Here is a 21,769-nt window from a genome sequence, read left to right as displayed (position 1 = left end):
GGATCCCTGACACCCTCGTTTTACACTTCAGGCTTCCACAACTCTGGGAAAATAAATTTCTGTTGTTTCAAGCCACCCAGTTCGCAGTGCTCTGTTGTGACAGCCCGTAGGAGGCTGAGAGTCACGTGTCTGGAGCACTTGCGGCAACGTGCGATGCAGTCTCTAAATTAAAGGGCAGGGAAATGGTAGCTGAGAGGCCAGGAGAGCTGGAGGGCAGGCGCCCACCCGACTGATCAGAGCAAACCCGAGTTCATTTTCTGTTTTGTTAGTGGAGGCAGGGAGAGGCGAAGGGCACATGCGATCAACGTCATACCCCAAAGTCTCCTTTAAAAAGCCTGGGCTGTGATTGTACGAGGAAGCCTAACAAGGTAGCCCTGCTTCCGAGTTGAAACTGCCTTTTGTTGTCCTAGGCGGATGGGCAGGAACGGGGTCTGGGCGCTCGGGGCCGTATTGAGCTGCTCCTCCCTCGGGTCTCCTCCAGCCCCACCGCGGGCTGTGGCCGCCGGCGCGCGTGTACCCACCAAGAATGTTCTCGTGGCGCATCAGCACAGTCTGGTAGATTTCCGTCTCCCGAAACCAGCTGGCCTCCTCCGTGGTGAAGAACACCTTGACCGCCACCTTCTCCCCACGCCATTTACCCATCCACACTTCTCCGTACCGGCCTTTCCCCACTTGCCGAACCATCTGAATCTGCTTGGCGATAGTTCGCTGAACCTGCATGGAAGAAAGCGAAAGGTTTGTGGAAAAGCGGTGGCCGAGGGATGCAGGGGCCTGTCCGGCGCCCACGGCGCTCCGCACCTGCCCTCCCTGTTCTGCGGCCGCGGCCGCATCGTCCTGCAGCAAAACCAGGTGACAGTGACATCTTCTCTGCAGTCACTGCGCCATCGCGCGCCGGCCCCCCGCCTCTCCAGCCTCTTTTGCTATCGTGACCCACGGCAGCCCTCTTGGCCACCTGGAGTCAGCTCAGTGGTGCACGTCGTCCCCGTCCCAGCTTCTCTGCACGTGCAGTCCCCGCGGAGGCCTGTTTCTCTGCAACCCCTTCAGGGCGCACGCACACCTCTCCGCTGCTGCTCTTACAATTATGATTTTATGATTTTTCTACATGTATTGCTTGGATTCTACTTCCTACTCCAGAACACAGGCATTGTTTAGGGGGACACCTGAGATAGAAGTGCTCTCATTCATTTTTATTGAACCGAAGATGCACGGTTGTTATCGCCACCTGTCATTCTCAGAAGCACTCGTGGCCATTCCAAATTACAAAGAATCCCAAGGTTCAGGTTGGAAACACAGTTAAAGTGGACTAGATTTTGTGCATACCCAAACTGACTGGCTTTATGTATCATTTGTTTCAGAATCCTTTTGTAATTTTTAAAGAAAGTCAGGATTATTGAGGTACGAGCCACACGCAATAAAATCCACTCTTGGAGAACTGTGTTCCCTCTTGCCTCCTTAAAGTCAGTTCCCCTCCCTGCCTGCCCCCAGGCCCTGGCATCACTGATCTGTTTTCTTCCCCCAGTTTTCTCTTTTCTAGAATATCACATAAATGAAAATGTGCAGTATGCAGTCTTGTGTCCAGCATCTTCCACTCAGCAGGACACACTCTGAAAGCCACCTGTATGGCTGCTGCCTGGATCAGCATCTGTTTACCGAGCACTCACGTTCCACCGTATGACCCAACCATGGTCTGTTTCCCATCTACCCATGGGTGGCCTTTTGGGTTGACGACGATTTACGTCTTATGAGTAGAGCTGCTGTGCATGCTCCCATTTGAGCCTCTACGTGGGCACGTCTGCACACCCTTCTGTGGTAAATACGTCGTGGAACAACTGCTTCATGGTAGGAAAGCACAGGTTTCACTTTTCTGTCAACTGTCACCCTGCTTCCCAAAGTGCCTGAAACGTTTTCGCTTCAATCAGCTACGTATGTATGAGATTTCTAGTTCATCCAGATTCTTCCCAGCACTTAATATTCTCGGTCTTAGCGGATGTGTAGTATCTTGCTTTCATGCTTAATTTGCACGACCCTGCCTTTTCACGTGCTTATTTGCCATTCCTTTCTCTTCTTTTGGGAAGTACCTGTTCGAATCTTTCGTCTTTTTTTAAAAATTGGGTGTCTTATTACTGAATTGTAAATGTTCTTTATATATTATCCAACTCACTCTTTCAGATCTGTGTTGCCAGGCTGACTTATTTTTTTCCCTTGCTTAAGTGTCTTCTGAATAAGAAAAGCTTTAAATTTTGAGAAAGTCTAATTTATCATTTTAAAAAATGATTTCTGTCTTTTGTGTCCTAAGAAACTTTTGCTTAACCAAGGTGACAATGATTATCTAAAACATTTTCTTATAAAGATTTTTAGACTTTAAGTTTTACATTCAGGTCTATCGATCATTTCAAGGTAATTTCTTATTTGGAGATAAGGGTCAAGATACACGTTTTGGGAAATGGATGCTCAATCTTCCTTGCACCATTTGTGGAACAGACTGTCTTCTCCCCACTGAATTACTCGGGCACCCAAATCAAGTGATATTTGTGTCCATTTCTATACTCTTTATTCTCTTCCACTGATACACATATCTATCCTTAACCTTAAAGATCACATTATATATGGGCACCTGGGGGGCTCGGCTCAGTGGTTGAGCGTCTGCCTTCAGCTCAGGGCATCATCCTGGGGTCCTGGGATCGAGTCCCTCCTCGGTTTCCCCGCATGGAGCCTGCTTCTCCCTCTGCCTGTGTTTCTGCCTCTCTCTGTGTCTCTCCAGAATAAATAATGAAATCTTAAAAAAAAAAAAAAAAAAAGACCACACTACGTTGATTATTGTAGCCTTATACTAGGTCCAGAAATCAGGAAGTGAACCCTCTTTGTTCTTTCTCAAAATTGCTTGGCTCTTCTAGGTCCTGTGAATCTCCATATAAATGTCATATCCGTTTATCAATTTCTACAAAAGTTTGCTCTGATTTTGGATTGAATGGAAATATAAGAAACTAGGTATCAACTTAGGAATAAATAAAATCTTAAAAAAATTTTTTTGTTAAGCTTATTCTTAAATATTTAATGTTTTTCTGAAGCTATTTTAATGATACTGCTTTTCTAATTCCTAACTGCTCATTGCCAGTGTACCTAAATTCAATGATTTCTGTGCAGTGACCTTATATTCTGCAACCCTTACAAACGCACTTATTGGTTGTTGTAGCTTTATGGTATCACCCTTGAAATTTTTCCGTGTAATCATGTTGTCTGCACATGAAGACAGTTTTACCTTTCCAATTACAAAATTATTTAATTCAAGAAGTTTAAAAATTAGAGATCAATGGATTTACTTTTTTTTAAAGGTTTTATTTATTTATTCATGAGAGACACAGAGAGAGAGATAGAGGCAGAGACACAGGCAGAGGGAGAAGCAGGCTCCATGCAGGGAGCCTGATTCAGGACTTGATCCCGGGACCTCAGGATCATGCCCTGGGCCAAAGGCAACCGCTTAACCCCTGAGCCACCCAGGGATCCCAATGGATTTACTTTAAATCAGTGCAACCAAACAACTAAAAATATGTCTGGATATCTAGTATATATTAAGTTGAAATAGTCATACTTCTCCCAACCAATGAGTGTAACCTTAGCTGCAAGGAAGTTATACCAGATTCCTCTTCAGGTTGGCTGTTAAAAGCAAAACTTGGGAGCTAACTCTAGCACTGACACAGCACTTCATGATCACATTTTCTTTCCTAACTTTGCCTGTGGCTCTTCTTCCTACTGCCTATTCTATTTCTTTTGTTTCATATTTCTTATTTTTAACTGATTTCTCCTTTCATGACTGCAGCCATCTTTCTAAATAAGAAGGAAAAAAATGTATCTAGTAATGTTCCCTAATCTGTAACGGTTACGCTATCTACCATCATCTAAGGACACATTCTGCACCAATAAACCATTCATGTTTGTATGGCATTTTATCTTACCAATAAAGGTAGTCCGGATCCACTACCAGAGCTCTGTGACTGGTCAATGAGGTCTTTTAATGATTCTCCAACTGGAATAAATGCTTCATCTTGTTCCAAATCACGATTGTAACGACGTCTGCTTGAGATGCTCTTACAATAATGTCTTTTAAAAAAAGAAGAAAATAGCCTACATTAACATTCCAAAAACTATAAAATTCTAGGATAAGGAAAATCTTGAGGTTGTTGATACTATCATCTTTCCTTCAGACAGGATCACATCCAAATTAGTCTTATAGGATAATAGCTCCTCTGTTAAAATAATGTCCAAAAATAGAGTTTATGAGGTAGAGTTCTATGTACATGTTAAAATGGAGAGATGTCCACGGTGCATTGGTGAGTGAAAAAAAAAAAAAAAACAGATTAAAAAACAGCATGTAGAGTGTGATTCTAATAAATTAAAAAAAATTATATATATATATATCTACATACGCCTAAAATGATCAGAGGAGGGGATCCCTGGGTGGCTCAGTGGTTTAGAGCTACCTTCGGCCCAGGGTGTGATCCTAGAGACCCAGGATCGAGTCCCATGTCAGGCTCCCTGCATGGAGCCTGCTTCTCCCTCTGCCTGTGTCTCTGCCTCTCTCTCTTTCTCTCTCTCTCTGTGGGTCTCTCATGAATAAATAAATAAAATCTTAAAAAAAAATCAGAGGAGATATATAACAAGTTATAAATAACAGCTATTTCCAGAGATGTTGGAGTACTCATTTCCATTGGAATTTGCATTTTGAATTGTTGTATCAAAATTAACAATGAATATAGTTCCCTTTTTAAAAAGGGAAAAGAATTTCATGCAAAAGAAATCAAACAAGTTCTCTGAACTCACTCTGACAGTTTTGAAGTTTTTATAATTTTAAATTATGAAATATTTCAAACATACAAGGTAGATATTTAACTGCCACCCACATGTAGGCCACTTAAACTTAAAGACATGTTTAAATAAATAAACGTTAGAAATATCTGAAGCTCCTGTCATTTCCCTGATAATTCCATTTCCTTCCTTTACTCCTCAGAAACAAACACTATCCTGAAAGGTGGTTATATCCTTCCTATTTGTTCATCCTTCTACCGTTCATAAACAACACTGTTTCTCTGGATACAAGTGGACACAAATAACGTAAGTTGTGTTATTACTTGACATCTTGCTTGAAAAAAACTTCCATATGCTTTATGTATTTACCTAGGCCCATACATGTTTACAAACAATAGTTCATATTTATGGATGCAGAGTGGGTCAGACATTGTTCTATGACTCACCGCATCTTTATACAACTCCTAAGAGGTGAATACTATTGCTCCTATTCTACAGATGAGGAAACCATGCCCAGAGGTCCATCATTTGTCCCAAGTTAGACACCACCAAGTAGTGACGCTGGGCTCCAAACCCAAAGGCCTGGGTCTGGGAGCCACGGTCTCAGTCACTACTTTCTGTCAAGGAAATGATTTAAATGATACCTAGGGTTCTTGTTAGGAATTTACCAAATGAGCTATTTGATAATTCCAAAAGTCTGTTAGTACAAATAGTAATGCAAAAAATATTTGTGTGCCAGCCTCTTGTGCAGAAGTGTAAGAATTTCCTGAAGGTACAAACACTTTCAATTTTAGTGATATCACTAAATTTCTCTCCAAAGTGGAGTAAATTTATAAAGTATAATAATAATAGTAGTAATAATATTACACTATAAAACATTTATATATTATTATACTTTGTAATACATCATAAAATATTATAATAATATTACAATGTGCCTTTCTCCGTATTCTAGTGCAAACTTGGAACTGGCACATTTTTAGGCTGTTATCAACCCGATGGGCATGAAATAGACTCATTTTCCCCTGACTTCTGAGGAAGTTCATATTTTTTCCTATAGTTCATTTTTTTTCCATAAACTGCCCCTTGTATTTTTTGCCTATTCTGTGACGTGCCTGTTCATGCTATTCAACAAGGATGTTTTATCTTTTTTCCTCATTGATTCATTAGGATTTCCTTATATAATCTGGATGCTAAACCTTTGATAATTATGCTGTTAAGAGTTTTCCCTCCATCCGTCAGTATCCTGTTGTTCCACTTATAGTGTTTTACATCAGTTTTTAATTTTAATGTTGTCAAATTAAACATCAATGTCCTCCCTTTTTGACATACACTTTTGTGCTTCAAGACTGTCCTCTCAACCCTAATGTCATTAGCACATTTTAAAGGTGTTAAAATTTTGATTCTCTTGTTTAGCCCTTTAATCCATTTAGCATTTAGAGTAAAGGATGGAAATTATAGAAAACATCAAGTCAGATTTGTTTTCTCTGTGGACAGCCCAATATATTTATCTATTTTTGAATTTTACTTTTAAAACTTTATATGGGTAATTGACTCAAATGGTTTAAAATTCAAAAGGCACAAAAGAATGTGCAGTGAAACATTTCCTCCTGCCCCATCCCTACACCAACAAGGAGAACTGGAACTCTCTCTAGTAACCTTCAGGAAAGCATTTATGTCTATTTAGATTAAAATATATACATTGTTATTCACCTCCTCTGCTTTTTTCTTTCCCCCCTTCCAGAAATAGTAGTAAACCATACACACTGTCCTGCATCTTGCTTTTTCACTTAGCAATACATCTGGGTGGTTATTCCACAATAGTCCATAAAAAGCCTCCTTTTTCCTTTCATGGCTGAACAGTATTCCATTGTATGGCCGTTAACTATTCCTTCACCAGTAACGTTTACATTGTTTCTAGTCTTATTTCATACAAGGCTGAAATGAAAACAGTTTCTGGAATATCTGTATACAAATTGCTAGAAGTTAGAATTGAATTTGGAATTTTGATGTAATGCTCTACTGATCTCCTTAAAGGTTATACCACTCACAAACCCTCCACCATTGTAGGACAGCCCATCTTCCCCATACTCTCACCCACACTCTTGTGTTATAACACTTTTAGAACTTTGTTTTTAATTTTATCCAAGCTCTATATTCTTTTTTCAAAAAGTATAATGTTCCTCGTGGCTTAGTAACAAAACAGCAGGTCCCACCTCTCCTCCTTATCTATTTTGCATTTCTTAGAACTGAACACTTTCAACCCCTGTAATCTGATTTAACACTGTTAAACAAGTTTCCTTGTTCCTTTGAAGATTTTATTTTTTAAGTAATCTCTATGCCCAAAGTGGGGCTCGAACTCACAACCCAGAGATCAAGAGTCGTGTGTTCTTCTCACTGAGCCAGCAAGGCGCCCTAGCTGATAACCTCATTATTTCTAAATAACGTGCTTAGGTTGACATTTTCAGGTTTTCAATCTTAAGCTTTAACTATTGCCTTCACATCATGGAAGATAGCAATTTTAACTCATCATTTAATATCCCTGCCCCTTCCCCAAACAGAAATACTCTGTCTTCACATCCTCTTAACAAGGTATTTGTTTAGATCAATATTTAGAGTCTGCATTATTCTGACTATGCAAACTCTATCCACACGTGGATCTCACTGTATGTCATGATCTTTTTCTTTCCTACAAACCCTCTCACCCTCCAGGCCATGGGCAAAGATCCATTACTTCTGAGTTAAAAAGCAGAAGCAGATCTCTGTGCCTCTGGGTCATGTGTAGGAAACACTTCCCTTGCCCCTACTAGGGAAAAATTCACCGATGAAAGAAGTTGTGCAAATCAAAAGACAATGAAGTGACATTTCTTTTTTTTTTTTTAATTTTTATTTATTTATGATAGTCACACACAGAGAGAGAGAGAGGCAGAGACATAGGCAGAGAGAGAAGCAGGCTCCATGCACCGGGAGCCTGACATGGGATTCGATCCCAGGTCTCCAGGATTGCGCCCTGGGCCAAAGGCAGGCGCTAAACCGCTGCGCCACCCAGGGATCCCTGAAGTGACATTTCTAAAGAAAAAAAGTCAACCCAGAATTCCATATCTAGTGAAAATACCTTTGGAAAATGAAGGCAAAGGTTTTCAAACAAACTAAAGCTGAGAAAATAGCCGGTAAGCCTGTACTCCGAGAAATTGAGTTAAAGGAAGTTCTCAGGCAGAAGGAATATAAAGAATGAAAACTTGGGAAAAATGGATAGTGATGAAAATGGCAAAAACAAATATGAATATAAAATACATTTTTTTTATTTTCAATCTCTTTTTTAAAAGATTTTATTTATTTATTCATGAGACACACAGAGAGAGAGGCAGAGACACAGGCAGAGGGAGAAGCAGGCTCCATGCAGGGAGCCTGACATGGGACTCAATCCCGGGTCTCCGGGATCATGCCAAGGGCCGAAGGCAGGCATCAAACCGCTGAGCCACCCGGGCTGCAGGCGCTCAACCACTGAGCCACCGGGAGTCCCTGTTTTCAATCTCTTTAAAGCTAACTGGCAGATCTTTTTAAAAGATGTACAATAAACGTTTATCTTTGTTATCAAATGAATCATTATTTGGCAACAGTTTTTGCTACTATTGCTTTAATTTTAAAATCATCTATTTCTTATATTTAACTACTGTGGCACTGGGAGTCCCCTAACAGTGGGATGATGGACCAATTAAAAAAATCCAGAAGTAAGGTTTATGTCTGGTAAATCAATCTGTGATTCTGTTTCGCAAGCAGATATTCTGGGCCAAGGGGAGGTTGGTAAACAACAACAAAATTTAATGAGTATCTGTACGCCAAGCCTGAGGGACGCACCAATTCACAATGTTTATCCTAATTAATTCAAGAGAACAGTGGTAATTTATCAGCTGGCCATCATCAATATTAATGGACAAGTAATCTCTGCTACCATTGAGATTCCTGTTCAATGGGAGAGACAGACTTTTAGGCAAATGATTATAAGTAAGTCAACAAATGACTACAAATGTAAATTAACTAAGATAAAAGTGGTAAATGCTTGGGAGGGGGGGTGCGTAGATCATGCGATCTAACGATTTTTTTAAATGCCAAAGAAATCACTTACGAAAGAGTTTAGAAATTCCATGTCAGAGGAAAGTACCGGGAACCGGGAAAAAGGTACAGAACTGAACACTAATCTAGAGTGAAGGGAGGACAGAGAGGTTTTGGAGAAGGTACTGATGTTGAGGGCCATGTTATCATGAATATAAATCAGATTCAAAAAGAATAAATTTGCAAATTTATCCAGACTAGAAGAAAACAGTCAACAGAATAAAAGTAAAACAAAATATTAATGAGATACATAAAAGAGACTAACCCTACCAAGTTGAAAGATATATCCCTCTTTAACATTCATCTTACCCTTTTAGGGTTGCTGTGGATAGTAGCTGCTGTAGAACTTTAAAGTCAAGTTCTAAAATAGCCCAAATTGCTAATTTTGTAAAGCTGATCAACTGAGTCTTTAAGTCAATAAAACTAGTACATAAAATTCAAAAGCTAAATAAATTGGCAGTCATGTGGTTCTCTGTAATTTTAGTTTAAAATGAAATGAACAGTTGGCAGTATCTGTGTGTGTGTTTTTTTTTAAACAGATTGTGTTTATTTATTCATGAGAGACACATACAGAGAGAGAGAGAGAGAGAGGCAGAGACACAGGCAGAGGGAGAAGCAGGCTCCATGCAGGGAGCCCGATGTGGGACTCAATCCCGGGTCTCCAGGATCATGCCAAGGGCCGAAGGCAGGCATCAAACCGCTGAGCCACCCGGGCTGCCCACCCCGGTCCTTTTTGTTAATCCTTCCTCACTGTTAGCTTGTGTCAGGGTTAATACCTTGACCTCCGCTGCCAGTGCTCTTCACACTTTTGTGTGACTTCGTGCTTCCACCTGGCATAATTTTCTCTCTACCTGAAGAGTGTCCTTAAACATACTTTGTGGTGCAGATCTGCTGCCGATGAGGTCTTTCAAGCTTCTGTATGTGTGAAAGTCTTTAGTTCTTCATTTTTGAAAATTATTTGCTCTGCATAGAGAATTCTAGGTTCATGACTTTCTTTCCTGGAGTAATTTATTTTTTTTATTTTTAATTTTTAAAAATATTTTATTTATTTATTCATAGAGACAGAGAGAGAGAGAGAGAGAGAGAGAGAGAGAGAGAGAGAGGCAGTGGGAGAAGCAGGCTCCATGCAGGAAGCCCGATGTAGGACTCTATTCCAGGACTCCAGGATCACACCCTGGGCTGAAGGCAGACGCTAAACTGCTGAGCCACCCAAGGACCCCCCCCCCCCCGGAGTATTTTATTTAAATAATTAAAAAAAAATTATTTATCTGAGAGAGCGAGTTGGGGGGAGGGGCAGAGGGTGAGAGAATCATGACCACCATCACCACCCTCCACCCTACCCCCTCCCCGCCCCCAGCACGGAGCCTGCCGGGAAGCTCGATCCCAGGACCCCGAGATCATGACCTGAGCCAAATCAAGAGTCAGTCCCTTAGCCAACTGAGCCCCCCAGAAGCTCCCTTCCTTGAATACTTTAACATGCTGCTCTGCTCTAAGCATGGTTTTTCCTGAAAAGTCGGCTATCATCTTTACCTCTCTTCTTCTATACTTAATCTGCCTTTCTTCTCTTGGCCACATTTAAGATATTTTTCTTTATCACTGGTTTTGAGCAATCTGATAATGATGGACCTTGGTGTCATTTTGTTTGTGTTTCTTGTACTTTGGTTCTATGGGTTTACAGTTCAATTAAATCAGGAAAAAAATTTGGTCATTATTTAAAAAAATATTTTGCTTTCTCTCCTTTCCTTTGGGAACTCCAATTATATATAAGGGCTGACCCTTAAACAACATGGGTTTGAACCGCACAGGTCTATTTATATGCAGATTTTTTTAATACAGCATAATACCATAAATGTATTTTCTTTTCCTCATGATTTTCTTAATATATTTTCTTTTCTCTAAGAGCTTAGTCTATTGTAAGAATACAGCGTACAGTACACACCACATAAAAAATATGTATTAATCAAGTGTTTATATTATTGACAAGGCTTCCAATCAATGGTAGGCTATTCATAGATAAGTTTTTAGGAAGTCAGTTCTACACAGATTTTTGACTGCACAGGCGTTGGGGTCCCCAAACCCTATACTATTCAACACACACACACACACACACACACACACACACATCCCAGGCTTGAAATCCCACAGCTCACTGGTACTCAACTCATTTATTTTCAATGGCTTAGTTTATTTAGTGTCTATTGCAATGTCTTCACTACTCCTCCTATTCTCCTCTACAGTATCGAACTGCCATTAATCTCATCCAGTTTACATTTCATCTCAGATAATACAGATTTCATTGCCTGGAGTTTGATTTGGGTCTTTTTTTGTATCTTCCATGTCTCTATTTCACTTTTTTTTTCTGTTTCACTTTTTTGAACATATAAAATACAGTTAAAGAATTATTTTAATGCCCTGTCAGCTAATTCTAAATTCTAGATCAATTCTGGGTTGGTGTTTTTGATTCCTCATTATTGATTCTTTTGGCTGTATTTTTGCATGCCTGCCTGGTGGTTATTGATTGGATGGCAGACATTGTGAATTTTACCTTGTTGGGTGCTGAGTATTTTTGTATCTCTCTAAATATTCTTGAATTTTGTTGTAGGACGCAGCTATCTGGAAACAGGACAGTCCTTCTAAGGTGGGACCAGTGTCCTGTTTAGCCTAGGGCTAATTATTCCCCAGACTGAAGCAAGACCTTTCTGAGTACTCTCACCAAAGCCCTGTGAATTACGAGGTTTTCAAGTCCCACAGCTGGTGGGAACAGACACTATTCCCAGGCTTGCGTGAGGATCAAACACTGTTTTCTCCAATCTCTTCAGGCACCCTTTCCCAGCCTTGGGTAGCTTCCTCACTTGTATGTGCTGATTAAGATTCAGCTTGATTGATAGGAACCTTCTGCAGGTACCCAGCCCTCCTTCCTGTGAAGCACTTTCCTTTCCAGTACCCTGTCCTGTGAACTATGGCTGCTATTCCCGCCCAGACTCAACCACATCTCTTGGAGTCAGAGTCCTGTGGGCTACACCTGAGTTCCTCCTGTGTCCTACAGCTAGAAACTCTCTCCAGGCATAAGGTGGGCCATCATAAAGCTCACTTCATTTGTCTCCTAATTTTCAGGGATTAGTATCCTTCACTGCCTGACCGGCACTATTAGTATGTGAGTAGGGTTTACTGATTGTAGGCTTCACTGTAAGATAACTGCCTGGGCCATCCTACTGCGCACACTGGGGCCAGTATGTCTAGGTCTTTTCTCTTGGGCTAGATGGATTTCCCCTGGAAGATTCTTCCTATCTGTATTTTGAACAAGCCCAGCTGACGGGGTTCTAGGATAGTTGAGGGGCCCACCGATCGGTATGCAGATGGTCGCTTGACCTCCATGTTTTCACTGTAATACCACACCCTAAGAATCTTTGTTCTTTCCAGAAGATACACTTCCAGCCTTCTGTCAGAGAGATGGTACAGAAGAAAAGGAGTAAGGAATCTCAGCCTCTGTGGTACTGGCCTTATAATGAACCTCGCCTCCTGATATGCACGTCTTTATTTGGTTCCCTTCCATCATATGGTAGGGCTGACCTGCGTGACCAGGAGAATGAGGCAGGAGCAATGGGGACCTTTGAGTCTAGATCGTAAATGGCTTTGCAGTCTCCACCTTGATCTCTTGGATCACTCAATCTAGGAGGAAAAAGCCAGGCTTCATGCTGCAAGGACTGTCACTCAGGCAGCTCTGCAGAGGCTCACATCACAGAACTACAGTTTCCCACCAACTTGTGAGCCTCAGAAGTGAGGGACCTTTATCTGGGAAGGTGAGCTACGAGCTCCAGCCAAGCCTGCAGGTGAGCACAGCCTCTGCTACGTCTGGCTGGATGTTAGGAAAGGTTCTGACACCCCATCAGTCACTCCTGAATTTCTGACCCACAGTGAGAGATGATAATTGCTGTTTTCAGCCACTATGTTTGGGAATGATTTCTTAATGCAGCATTGCATAACCAACACAGCATCCGACTTTCTAACTGCAGACTTTCAAGCAACCTCTTGGTTTTACTGCCACTCTCAACTCTACTTCCAGAGATAACTGGTACCGCCAATTCTTGAGCTTCTTGGAGAATTCTATGATATAAACTGGTTGCTTTTTTACTTTCTCAAAATTCAGCCTAGGAGTCTGAATTTCTAGGTCTGCAAAGTCACTTGCTACTCATCCAAAAGCTTCACAAGTTCCAAAGTTTTTTGCTGTTATCTCCTGTTGTCCTTGTCCTAGTTGGACAAAAAAGTTAAAAACTCCTTATTGCGTTTTTACTGGAGGCAGCAAAAGTAAGTATACCTGCCTCTTTATCTAAGAACCTTTGCCAGTTTAACAAGTGAAAAACATTTCAATATGTTTTAATTTATATTTTCCATATTGTGAGTATGCTTGAGTCATCTTATAAATTTTCTTTCAAGGGTTGTATTTCCTTTTAGGTAAGTATGTGTTCATTTTTGGGGGGAGCAGGACTATTTTCCCACTAAACTGCTAGGTCTTTTTCTTCTTGATTTAAAAAAGCTCTCCATATTTGAGAAATCAGCTTTCTCTAATACAAGATGCTGATATTTTTCACTGTTTGTATTCTGTTATGGTGGTTTCTGCTACATGGTAAAGTTTTATTTCTATGTAGCTGACACAATTATTTTATTTTATTTTATTGTTTTGTTTTCTTGGGTGTGCCTTTTTTTTTTTTTTTTTTTGCTTCCCAGTTTTGTGTCAGACTCAGAAAGGGCTTCCACACAGAGGGATTTTTAAAAAAAAAAATCTTCCATGGTTTGTTCCAGTGCTTTAATCACTTCATTTTACATGTCAAGCTCCAATATAGGTAAAATGTATTACAACGTAGGTAACTGATGAAACTTCATCTTTTTTTTTTAAAAAAAACTTTACTTTTTCTATATAGTTATCTACTACCAAATCCATTTATCGAATCATCCATCTTTTTCCCCAGTGATCTGAAATGTTACCTTTCCATATACTAAATTTCTTTTTTTTTTAAGATTTTTTTTTTTTTAATTTACTCATGAGAGACACAGAGAGAGAGAGGCAGAGACACAGGCAGAGGGAGAACCACGATCCCTGCAGGGAGCCTGATGCAGGACTGGATCCCAGGACTCCAGGCTCACGCCCCAAGCCAAAAGCAGACATTCAACCGCTGAGCCACTCAGGCGTCCCCTAAATTTCTTTATATACTTGGATCTATTTATGGGTCTAGTAACCTGTTTTACTGATCTCTCAGTCTATTCGTACGCCATTAAGACAATGCTTTATTACTGAAGTTATCCCCTTCTCTAATTATTGTTTTCTTTTGGCAAATGTCTTCTGAAATCATGATTAAACACAAACAGTTCTAAGCCCCAAATAACTAAAGAATGATAATGTAGTTGGCTTCTTGGGACAGATGTTCAATATTCAGATATAAGAAGTTCAATATGCTATAAATAAGAAAAATCAGAAATACTCATGAACAAGAAGTATAGAGTTGGGTTCAATTAACCGATTAGTAGGAAGGTCCTCTTTTCCATTAAGAAAAATATAATCTAGGGGCACCTGGGTGGCTCAGCGGTTAAGTGTCTGCCTCTTGCTCAGGTCATGATCCCTGGTCCTAGGATAGAGCTTTATGTCAGGCTCCCTGCTCAGTGGGGAGTCTACTTCCCCTTCTTCCTCTGCCCCTCCCCTCCACTTGTGCTCTCTCTCTCTTAAATAAATACAATCTTAAAAAAAAAAGATTATAATCTAGTTAGTTAAAGGAGACAGAACAAGAGAATACAAGTTAATGGTGTCTGAATTGCATTCAGCGGTCAGTAATTGCTGCATACTGGCTTTTAAAGAACAACTGCTCATATCTAATATTCAACAAAATATTTCGTATCAAAATAATTATCTTTTTTTATCAAAATAATTATCTTACTTGTAACAAAAGCAGCTGGAGAAGATGATCATAGCAATTATGCAGACAGCCATAGAAATGAGCACGACCAGCCATCGAATGCTGCCATCAAAAAATGGACCTGACAAGGGAAGTAAACAATGAAGTATACATATTATCTTTCTTTTACATATTAAAAGGGAAAAAGAATTTTTAGTATTAAATTCTAAAAACCCTGCTTGTTATTAAAACCAGAGAAAATATTTCACTGAAAATCACGATCACATTCTTCTCGGCTAACCTACCTATAACAACAGGGGGCAGTGTAGGTTGTAAATACTGGTTACATAAATTGGTCCGACAACATTCTATCGTCCGGCGTAGCTGGGCTTTTGGTGAATCCTAGAGGAAAAGTATTGATAAAATTAAAAATGGCTTGATATTTTAAGTTGATAATGAGTTTTTAAAAATATTCACAAATTCTATTTTAATTCAGTTGAGAGAATAGGACCTCCAAATTTTATGTATAAAAAAAATTGAAAAATTAGAATTTGTGCTCAGTGAAGACTGTGAAATGATTTTTCTTAAGGAAAACATGTATGTGGATGGTGTGTTGGAACACTGGACTATAACTAAATTACAAACAAAAGTTCAAAAGTATTTTTTACCAGAACTTTGGCATATCTTAATATATTACTATTCATTTGTTTTTAGTAAAAATGTAAATCATGGGGTCTTTTCCTTAAAAACACGGGTAAGACGTTTAATCACAATGACAAACAAGGAGAGCACACAGGATCTCACGGCAGACCTGAGACTACTTAAGTGGAGGGTGTCCCAGTTTAAAGAAAGGAGATGCCAGGAAAGGCAGTCAAGTAGGGAGAGAAGATATTGCAGTCTTCTTAAAACAACTACGCTGAAACTAATGAGCCTCATGTAGAAGCCAGTTAAAGCAGATGTGGAGAGAACAAAGACAAAATATAGAAGCCATATTCCTGAGTTTCATAGAGTCCACCCACCAGATATGAGATGCATCCCCAATAGGTCAGAAAATGAGCACAGGAAAAGACTGTAGTCATGAGAACAGACATCAACAATTATGTGTGAAGTTTTACTTGATTGGTACAGTACTGGACAAGTTATTAACTTGAATGCTGACATTTAAGCACTGCCTGGGAAAACTGCCATTCTGGACCAAAATAGTAACAGAAAGGAACTGCTTGTCATTATAAAAGTAGCAACAATATAAGCAGAAATTGACCATGTTATTCTTAAATATCAGATGGCCAGAAAGGAAAAATTTCAGTATGATGAAGCGTAACTTTAAAAAGGTAAATAGGAGTCCATGACTTGAGATTCCAACAGGGAAGATGGGTTAAGAATATTTGGAAACTTCTAAAAGCACCAAGTTTACACTTTAATGGAATTTTTAACATTAAAACAATTTTTACTTTTAATTGATCATAAAAAAAAGAAAGAAAGGAAAGATCTGTTAGGAGTTATATAGATGACTCTCAAATAATCCCAGATAGAGAACATTTACAGGAAGAAGGATAGAATGAAGTCTATAACCGAAGATGAATACAGGGACTATGAAGCACCCAAGAACAGTTGCAGGAGGGCTAGCGATCCAAATGAGCTTAGTCCTGCAGAAGAGAAAATGTAAAGAAAAACCAAGAAAGAGTTTCTCTGGCAGTGCTAGAAGAAAGGCCACCAAGCAATGGACGTGTTACTGACAAAACAGCAGGTGACAGAGGACAAAGATCAGCACCATGTGGTGGGAGCCGCTCTCGCAGATGCAGGAAGAGATCCTCCAGGGCTTCTGTATTCTGCACGAGTGCCTGCCCTTGAAGCCGAGGCCGGGTGATCAGACCCCAGCAAGAGAAGAGCACGTGGGAGAGGGCTGGAAGGCAGGTGCGACGAGAAGAGTTCAGGAAAGGCCAGTGTTGGACACTGAAGAGCTAAATGGGACACTATTTCTTTTTTTAAAAGATAAAGCACTTTCCCAACTATAGTTTGGAGGCAGCGTGGTTTTATGGAAAAAGCAAGGGCTCTGGAATCAAAAAGCCTATTAAATCCTAGCTTCGCCACTAATTTTGTGAACAATGAACTTCTCTCTGGGCTTTCCTTTCGTGTGCTGCAAAATGAAGGACAAAAATCCCTGCCTTACAGAGTAACTGGGAGAAAATGAGGTAGCATGTCCCAAGTATCTAGCTTATTACATTCAAACAGTAAATATTCAATAATTAATTATTCCTCCTCTAGTGAATGTGACATGATCCTAGTGGGATTCTAGAATAAGCCCCAAATGCTTATGAACTCCTGGAAGAGTCCATGTGGCTTCACCAAGAACAGCAACATGAGCCTCAGTTCTCACCTTTCCTAAGATGGGTTAACTACAGGTCTGGGTAGGCAAAGAGCAGATGACCAAGCTGAGGGAAGGATCCTTCCTGTCCCTGCACCCCCCACGTCCATCCTCCACTCATGTCCACTTGTATGACTTGTCCAAGTTATGTGAGCTTAGGGACTTAGATTTGAATTACAACACTGTTTGGAAATGAGGTTTTCGGTCCCAGGCCTTTGATCTGTAAACCAGGAGAAGGGCGACTGTGCTAAGGGAGAAGGGAACAGAAGCTGCCTGGGGAGCCCTGTTCTCAGGCGGCCCAAGAGTAAGCGACAGGACTCAGGCTCTGAAAAGCAATTCCCCTAAACTATTCACGTGCCTATATGACTCTTGTGTAACAGTCTGTGTGAACCTAGGGATGCACATAATCACCTTAAGGACAGACCAGTTTTATCACCAACACAGTAAAAGCTAATGTTTACTAAGCCCTGTGTGCTAAACTCTTCACATATTTGTTACATCGTTTGATCCTTGCAACCTCTTTATAAAAGAGAACTTTATAAAAGAGAACTCTAAAAAAGAAAATTTCGGGGATCTCTGGGTGGTGCAGCAGTTTAGCGCCTGCCTTCGGCCCAGGGCATGATCCTGGAGACCCAGGATCGAGTCCCACATCGGGCTCCCTGCATGGAGCCTGCTTCTCCCTCTGCCTGTGTCTCTGCCTTTCTCTCTGTATCTCTCATGAATAAATAAATAAAATCTTAATAAAATAAAATAAATAAAAAAGAAAATTTCCTTGCCCCAGAGTTCTGCAGCTAGTAAGCAGCAGTAATTGGATTTGAATACAGCCTGTGAAGTTTAACAACTAACTTATATTAGTGAATTCAATTTGCAATGCACCTAGTTTAGGGGGCTTGCAGGATGCTGGTTTTACTGCCGAGCTTGGTGCTCTAACCAGAGTTCTTTCTTCAATATTTTTAGTGTTTAAAAAAATGTACAGAATGTGTGGCTGATAAACGTCAAATGACATGAAACTGGGAGAAATAATCAAATTAGCATCCCCCCAATCCTGACAAATTACAGCAAGGACTAATTCTAACATGATAACATCTAACATAGGCAAGTATGTGACAACTGTTTAACAGAACTCATTCCATTCCCATCCTCCTATTTGCATCAAGAAACCTAAAGAACCAATAAAGAATTGGAGAGACATGGCTGAGCGCTGGCGGAAGGGCAAGATGTGATTTCAGCTGACAGGCAGCTCGACAGGTTAAGAGTGCGCTATGACATTCCACCATCTAACACAACATTTGGCTGTACTTAGAAAAAGGGAAAGGAGCTACTTATTCTCTGCTTTTTTTTTCCTTCTGGTCAAAATACACTCAATTCTGTGTATTACACTGAGAAACCAGAGTAACTAAAGCTGATCAGACATGGAGCAGCTGTGGTGACAGTGAACTAGCATTTTCACCTGGCAAACACTAGGGGGTATGGGGAGGAATGCAGGATAACAGAAACACACTAAAAAGCTTTCTTCACACAGTAAAGGGCTGTCTTATTAAAGAGGCTTTAGATTTGTCCTCTGTGGTCCAAAGGGGCAGGAAGAGATTTGTAAGTCATTAGGAGGAAAAGCTTTCTAAAGACCGGGTCAGGCTGTTCGTAAGATGAAATGTGGAGGTGGTTTTGGAGGTGAGGAGTCCCTGTCACCAGAGGCGTCATACCTAGAAAACAGATGGGATGCAACATGTGTCTATGTGGGGGAGGAAGTACAGAGGTGCCGTGTGGATCCCAAACTTTAGCAGAGGTTGGAACATACAACCTTTAAAGTTTCTCTCAATCCTGAGAATTTCTTAATAATGGGAATAAACTTCCTAAAATAGTTGAACCTTAAATCTGTGAACAAACAGTTCTGTCTGAAGCTGTTTTTCAAAAACATTGGAAGGATTGCTGGGGCAAAATTACCATACAGGATTTTGAAGGGATTAGGTTTATATCCGAGAGCCATCGGTCATAAACTCTTATGACCAGCCCTCTGATGCTTTGCTGTTGCTATTAAAATAGCTCCACTGAGATTTCCTTACAAGGACTTAACATTTCTAAGTTGTCTCAATGACACAAAGGTTATTGCCCATCACCCTAAAGTCTTCCCAGTCAATTTTATGAGCCACGGGTGATACTGTGACAATATTTTTTTTGCAGTGATGACAATTTAGAAACAGGATCATCAAAAACTTTTTTTGTAGGGCAAATAATCTGGAACCTCAATTACCACAATCCTACTACCTTGGAGTAAGAGCCAAGCTTTGTCCAGTACCTCTGATTTACAAGAACATACACTGATGAGCAGATCAAGTACACTGCTCCTGGGAAGATGAATACTTTTTACGTGGTCCCCTCCTTTCTTCATTTCACAGGCCCCAAATTAGATCTTACCTTGCACTGAAAATCAGATCCTTCATATTTCATACACCCTGAAGCTAATGTGGTTTCTCCCTGGTCATCTTCTTCTATGATGGCAAAGCAATGCCCATTAGTTCTAAAAGAAAAGACCCAAAAAACCAAAACATGTAACTTCACATCTGAAAGTACCAATGAAATCTCAGTCTGAATGTGCCTGGATACTGATGACCTTCAGTACCTGTTTTTTTTTTTTTTTTTTTTAATTTTTTATTTATGATAGGCACACAGTGAGAGAGAGAGAGGCAGAGACACAGGCAGAGGGAGAAGCAGGCTCCATGCACCGGGAGCCCGACGTGGGATTCGATCCCGGGTCTCCAGGATCGCGCCCTGGGCCAAAGGCAGGCGCTAAACCACTGCGCCACCCAGGGATCCCAAGTACCTGGTTTTTTGAACTACAACTGCATTCACATGTTATTTTTTGGCACAATTCTATGGGTTCTCAGGCAAATGAAAGAGGTCATGCCTCAACTAAAACCTAAAGGTCCAAGGTGGAAAAAGATTTCTATTTAAACGGGTTCTCTAAATATGAATTAAGTAACTTCTCTTTGTAAATCACAGTCATGTGATCACAGAGAATTCATTCATAAAATTTTACAGAGTAAACAATTTTATGTTTTAAAAATACGCTTAAAAATGGCTGCATCTCTCAGGCGCCTGGGTGGTTCAGTCGGTTGAGCCTCTGACTCTTGGTTGCAGCTCAGGGAGGTCATGATCTCGGGGTCGTGGGGTCAAGACCCACACTGGGCTCTGTGTTCAGTGGGGAGTGTAGACTCTCTCTCCCTCCCCTTCTGTCCCTCCTCCCACTTGCATGTTCTGTCTCTCAAATAAATCAATAAATAAAATCTTTTTAAAAAATAAAAACTTTTTTTGGTGCTCCTACTTAGCATTCATATCAGTAAGTATATTGTTTCTGCTTAAAAGACTCTTGCAGAATTATTAATTTTTTTGTAAGGAAAAAATGCTGAGTCTGGGGCAAAATTTTGTTAAAATTAATGATTCAGTTTTATTCTGGGTTACTAAGCCACTAATCACAGGCTCATACTACAGATAAGAAGTTTGGCAAGAAATTACTTGGTGACATGGTGCGGAACACTCCCCTTTAACAGATCACCCCGGCTTTCACAATAAATTCAACCACCACCAGAGGACAAACAACAAATCTAAAACATGATCAACTGTCATATAATTTCAATATTTTACATGTACACTTTTTTGTTTTATATCTGCTGATATTCAAAGAGCATACAATTATTAGGAAAGTAGAAAGTGGGACGCTATTACTTCATAACAGGGACAGAATTAATTAACTGATGGGACTGAGTTGTTCAGGAAATTTTTTTGGCTAGGAAGCCAATTCTTCAATGTCCCCAAATAATATGGAACAGAATTACATGATCATATATAAATGTGTTGAATAGTTAACATAAAATTAAGTAGGAAAATTAAAATTGTCATATAAGCCAGATTTGGATTGGGAGCTCACTTGTAAGAAAGTAACATAAAATTAATTAAATATCACAATATCAACTCCTATCTTTCTGTAAAATATTTCAGCCAATTCAGAATTATAAGATTTGGGGTCAATTTCTATTTTTGGTAATCTCTAAATTTTCTACAGTGAGTATCAGTAAACTTTATGATAAGAATATTATTAAATAAACTCAAAATGTTAGACAAATACCAGATTCTTTTTACCTCCTTTAAAAAGGATATTACAATGTTACTGTAAGAAAAGAACCATCAATCATGCAACAGTACTAAATGTTCCCATATATACAACAAGAAGCTTTTTGGCTCTTTGGAAAGATACCATATAAAATGAAAGAAAAAAAAAACTTAGACAATGTAAATAATTCTTAAAATAGCACCAAATGCACTCCTATTTTCATAACTTCAAGGAAGACTGCAAAAAATACTCACATGCATGTGTTATTAATAGCATCATCCGGGCAGTGTCCTGAGCAATAGCACTTCAAAAAAGGCAAGGTATCCTCTGGTGCTAAGGTTACTCCATTTTCCGATTTTTTCTGGTCAGAGTCCGATTTCATCCCAGTACCGTGGAGCATACTGTCTAGGTTCTGCCCTGTGTTCAAATATGAAATCTGTGAATAAATCACTGCTGAAAGCTAATTCTTTCATTTCCATTTCCAAAGAGAGGTTCCTA

General features: G+C 39.9%; 1 protein-coding gene across 2 annotated transcripts in view; it reads right to left on the bottom strand.

Moving 5' to 3' along the window:
* The window catches only part of BMPR1A (bone morphogenetic protein receptor type 1A), a 140,725-nt gene that overhangs the window by 9,008 nt on the left and 109,948 nt on the right, over positions 1-21,769 (bottom strand). For both annotated transcript variants that reach the window (XM_077895268.1, XM_077895269.1), the window contains 6 exons: positions 21,526-21,688; positions 19,579-19,681; positions 15,107-15,203; positions 14,844-14,943; positions 3,954-4,098; positions 522-714 (listed from right to left, as the gene is read on the bottom strand). In XM_077895268.1, coding sequence (XP_077751394.1) covers positions 522-714; positions 3,954-4,098; positions 14,844-14,943; positions 15,107-15,203; positions 19,579-19,681; positions 21,526-21,688 — 801 coding nt within the window. The remainder of the gene's footprint in view (positions 1-521; positions 715-3,953; positions 4,099-14,843; positions 14,944-15,106; positions 15,204-19,578; positions 19,682-21,525; positions 21,689-21,769) is intronic.

This window comes from Canis aureus, chromosome 4 (genome assembly GCF_053574225.1).
Source record: "Canis aureus isolate CA01 chromosome 4, VMU_Caureus_v.1.0, whole genome shotgun sequence".
In the NCBI taxonomy this organism is placed as follows: domain Eukaryota; kingdom Metazoa; phylum Chordata; class Mammalia; order Carnivora; family Canidae; genus Canis; species Canis aureus.
This window is presented reverse-complemented; position numbering and strand designations above follow the sequence as displayed.